Genomic DNA, 4,192 nt, shown 5'->3' with positions numbered 1-4,192 from the left:
TAGTGCTCGAACCGGAACAAGTCCTCTTTTACTGTACGCCGTTTCACAGACATCCGTCATTTGCACAAACAATACGCTATAAAACTCGCTGCGTTCCCACGTCATCAACATTTCGCGTACACTGAGCCATTCGATGTTAAGCCAGTCCATAGACGTTAAGGGGCTTTTACAAACAGGTTACGTTGTGTTAAACAAACTATCAAAATCAGGTTGTTGCAAAAAAAAAAAACACGTGGAGTCCGCTACCGCTCTCAAAGTTGCTGACACTTACTCCCTAGGCTCATTGGACTGTCATTAGGACAGGCGAAAACTTTGGAGAACATGTCAAAGTTTTGCAGTGATATGTCCACACGTAGTCTCGGGGGAACGATGTTATGTTGTATGAGTCTTTTCTCGTGCATGACGCTGGTTGCTTGGCACTGCGTAGACGCCCACGTGGAAAGGAATAACTGGTCCATCGAAAAGTCCGTCTTGTTATCTGATTTAGAAGCGCCCACGCTTTGGGTAACACTAGTAGTGAGATTCTTGTAAATCAGGAACACCTTGTACAACACTTTCACCACCGTGCTGTGCTCCACGAAGTTTTCTGCCTCAATGTCCATGGCTACATCTTCCTTCGAGATGTCCGTCATTCCAGCGTAGTACTTCTCGAAGAGGCAGAGCTTATTTTCGGCAATCAACTTGCTAGTTTGTCTCTGACGCTGACTGCTGTTGGGCGAGTACACCGGAGCCTGCAAACCACGAATGACAAATGGCAGCACAGAAGGTATGAGGAACATGGTGGACCTGTGGACATTCCCGAGGAACCCTAACGTGGCGGGAGAAATGTAGAGTGTATTGGTGTGCGGTACGTACTGGTAGCCCGGTACGAGGCTGCTCAGTGCTATGCGCGTGTCCTGGTCGATGGACGAGTCGCTCGAGGCCCAGTAGAGTTCACTGCTTGACCGTTGCAATGTGAAGAAGGATTGGAGGGGGGAGCTGCTCCGCAGTGGCACGGCTAGTCTGGAATAGTAGTGCAGGATGCCGACCAGTTCATGTTCCACCGCATAGTCTAGGACCACTTTCATCGAATCTATCTGATTATATGTAAGATTGAGGTCTTCTGGAGCCATCCAGCCTTTGGACCCCAAGTGTTCTTTGAGCGAACTCTTGCAGACAGTGACCAGTTCCTCGATGGCATTCCTGTGTTCTTCCCAAGTGTGGGCGGGCATTCGGTCTTTCATGGCGGCCGACACGAAGAATCTCATGGCGTAAGGATAGATGCCTTCAACGCTATGAGCGCAGGCCTGTAACCTCTCGTTCACATTTTCTTGGTAGGACTCGTAACTCAGAGGTAAGAGAAATCCGAAATCTTCAGATAAAAATGGTGACGCGAAGACTACGAACCGATAGCGCAAGTAATTCATGACTGTGTTCGGATGAGTGCTGTTCAGGAGGCGTGATAACCTTTTAAACAGGTCTGGCGGCTTAATGCTCAAGATAGAGATATCAGGAACATTGCTCTTCGTATCCCTTAATACTGTCCTCATGTAGACATCCCAATTCCAAGGGGAACCGAGTGATTCCTCGCTCGAGTTTGATGTCGTCTCTGGGGTAATATTGGCGCGACGATCTCCGGAGTAAGAAGATTCGAGGTTCATCTCGAAGGCAACGATCTCTTCTGCAAACGTACGAACCTTCAGGCCAGGCTTAACAAGTCCAAGCGATCGAGCGACGTTGCTTATGTAGTGTTCGAGTGTTCTGCTTTCGAAAGCGATCAGGTAACGTTTCAGTAGCGTTGAAGACGAAGTGATGATGACGTTGTAGGTGTTCGGCGTCAGCGCAAGAGTTACAAGGGGAAACAGACGGATCTCACGGTCCAGGAAGCCAACGAGAGCGGACATGTTGGATGTGTTGTTGGAACTCATGAGTTGGAACTCACGCATGAATTCCAGGAGACTTTCTTTTTCGTTGCGTCCTTTGTAGTCGATGGTGCAATCCATGTATAAGCTGGATACCTGCAGGTAGAAAGATTTCGAGATGTGTTGAGCATTCTAGTAATATGCTTTTGAAGGCCGACAACACGGTATACAGCTTCGTTTGGTATGCACAGCCCTTAGGCTAAAATGTACTTTACTTTGCATGTGGCACACGCTTTTCCTTACACTACGCACAGGCTTCTATTACATTCTCTCAAATGCGAAATGTTATTGGGAGCATGATAATATGAGCTGCACGCGATCTAAGGCTTTCGTGGCGCCATTGTCCTGTCGTTGTACAAGTACGCAATCTCAATTGTCTCAGGTTTACTACATTGCTGTTTCTCTTTGCTCACCTGGTGCATGAATTTATCGTAGAGTTCACCCTCGAAATGCTTTCGAGAGCTATAGTTGAAAAAAGTGTGCAGGTCTTGTATAGTAGCTCCGATAGAAAGTTCCCTGTAGGAGCGTTGACTGAAGGGCAGGTTGGTAGCCTTCCATTTTGGCGAACAGACGTGGTTGTAGAAATCCTCACAAGGTTTCACGCTGGGTTCCAACTTGCCCTTCATGTACTTCTCAACCCAGACGCAGTCAGGATGATGACACCAGGAACGGCCCGTCTGAGCAAGAAATGAGCAAGAGTATGATGCTATGCCACGGTATTCCTACTCATGTCGATCAGAAAGGCAACGTCTTTTTATTCCTGGGGAACTGGCTCGGATTAAGGAGGGAAGAAACTTTACTAACACGAAAGAATAAAAGATGCAGAACATAGCAAAAGAACATCGAAAGGCCACGCAACATCTCAAGGTCTCGGGAATATTTATCCCCGTGCATCTTGTGAAGCAGCAATGGATGTACAACTTCTCGCGTGTGTGTTTATATAATCCGTCGCCTTTCACGTATACAAATGGTTTCATCCCATCTTGCTACGTATGAGAAGGCACCAAAATGGATGATCACTGCTAGGTCGCAGCGCTCACCTGTTCATCCGAATTGGAGATAGCACCGGGTAAGAGAATATGTGGCACCGATATCCCCAAGTGGTGATTGTCTTTCCCGTATCCAAGGAGCTTTAGTCTTGTTCGCGCACTGAGAGCAGATCTACGTTTGTTCTCGGCGGCGTGGACGCGTACGCTGCTCAAATGATTGGATGCCGTGACGAGGGCGGCTAGCATGAGGAAGAAAGTGACTGCAGCAGACATGAGGAAGTACTTGCGGTTCCCAAAGGCCTCCGTGAGCTGCCTCAACAACGACTCCTTTTGATCACGATCCATGGCGTTGGCCAGGCCGGGCCAAGAGGGCCGACAGCTGCTTCGTACCGGAGGTAGTTGATGGTTGATTCGCGGCGCGAGACCACTGTTGCTCTCTTCTTCTTCTTCTGCGACTTGCAGAATGGCCATTAGCCACAAGGGGAGATTTTCCAGAGCTGCAGAGTAAACTACATGCCAGCTTCGGCGGCTCAGTCGGTAACGTGTTGACTTGCCGAGCTCCAGATCTCTGGCTCAGTCCCGGACCAGGACGGTAGCAATATGGGGGCGATAAACATTGCGTCCTGCACCGTGTGTCGGAGATTTCCGGCGCACGTCTAAACAACCCCAGGTGGTCGCAGTCCTTATCGCCGACTTATCGCTGTCGTTATCTGCAGTCCTACCCTGCATCACCTGCAATGTGTCGCCACACTAGGCAGACACACCTGACGTGTATATCTACTCCGGTGATGGTGGTGGTTTTGCTGGTTAAAGGGCTCGCCGTTGTCGGCCTCACAGAGGTGCGCAACGTCACGAGTAACGCCCTGGGGGAATGTGCGTCCTGGGCCGACTTCTAAGGGAACTGTTTTTATTTTTATTTTATTTTATTTTTATTTTCATTTCCGCAGAAATATGGGCCAGGTACAAAAGGCATAAGCCTGACGAGGCACGGTCAGGCGCTGGCCACGGAGGCACTGGTGAACGTTCGGGGTACGCATGTTAGTATCCTTGTCATGCCTCCGTGAATGTATACAGAACGCTCATCATATGCATACATAGGCAGAGTCATGCACCTTGCTTGAGGATATGTACATAGTATAGCCTCGTGCATTTTCTCATCGCGGTAAGTAGTGTCCGCAATGAATTGTAAATACTGTTTGACAGACGTTCAATAAATTCGTTTCAATGTTTCAGACGTTCAATAAATCCGACGTTCAAACAAAATTAAAGGAAGTAAACTCGAACGAAAGTACATTGCTGAAC

The 4,192-nt window shown here is 48.5% G+C and overlaps 1 protein-coding gene across 1 annotated transcript; it reads right to left on the bottom strand.

The window, feature by feature from the left end:
* LOC135400026 (uncharacterized) lies at positions 1 to 3,382 on the bottom strand. Its single transcript, XM_064631768.1, has 3 exons — positions 2,942 to 3,382; positions 2,315 to 2,578; positions 1 to 1,997 (listed from the first exon to the last, which is right to left on the bottom strand). The coding sequence occupies exons 1-3, from the start codon at positions 3,359 to 3,361 to the stop codon at positions 252 to 254; spliced, it is 2,430 nt and encodes an 809-aa protein (XP_064487838.1). The 5' UTR covers positions 3,362 to 3,382; the 3' UTR covers positions 1 to 251.
* Between the last annotated feature and the right edge of the window lie 810 nt (positions 3,383 to 4,192).

This window comes from Ornithodoros turicata, chromosome 7 (assembly GCF_037126465.1).
Source record: "Ornithodoros turicata isolate Travis chromosome 7, ASM3712646v1, whole genome shotgun sequence".
In the NCBI taxonomy this organism is placed as follows: Eukaryota; Metazoa; Arthropoda; class Arachnida; order Ixodida; family Argasidae; genus Ornithodoros; species Ornithodoros turicata.
Note: the sequence above shows the minus strand (reverse complement) of the source record. Positions and strands in the feature narration are given on the sequence as shown.

Bases quoted from the DNA above. Each gene is read 5' to 3' on its own strand.
- LOC135400026 (XM_064631768.1), bottom strand. From the start codon at position 3,361: ATGGCCATTCTGCAAGTCGCAGAAGAAGAAGAAGAGAGCAACAGTGGT. The intron at 2,579-2,941 runs GTGAGCGCTGCG...TTTCTTGCTCAG, and splicing joins TCTCCAATTCGGATGAACAG to ACGGGCCGTTCCTGGTGTCA. The intron at 1,998-2,314 runs GTGAGCAAAGAG...TTCTACCTGCAG, and splicing joins ACGATAAATTCATGCACCAG to GTATCCAGCTTATACATGGA.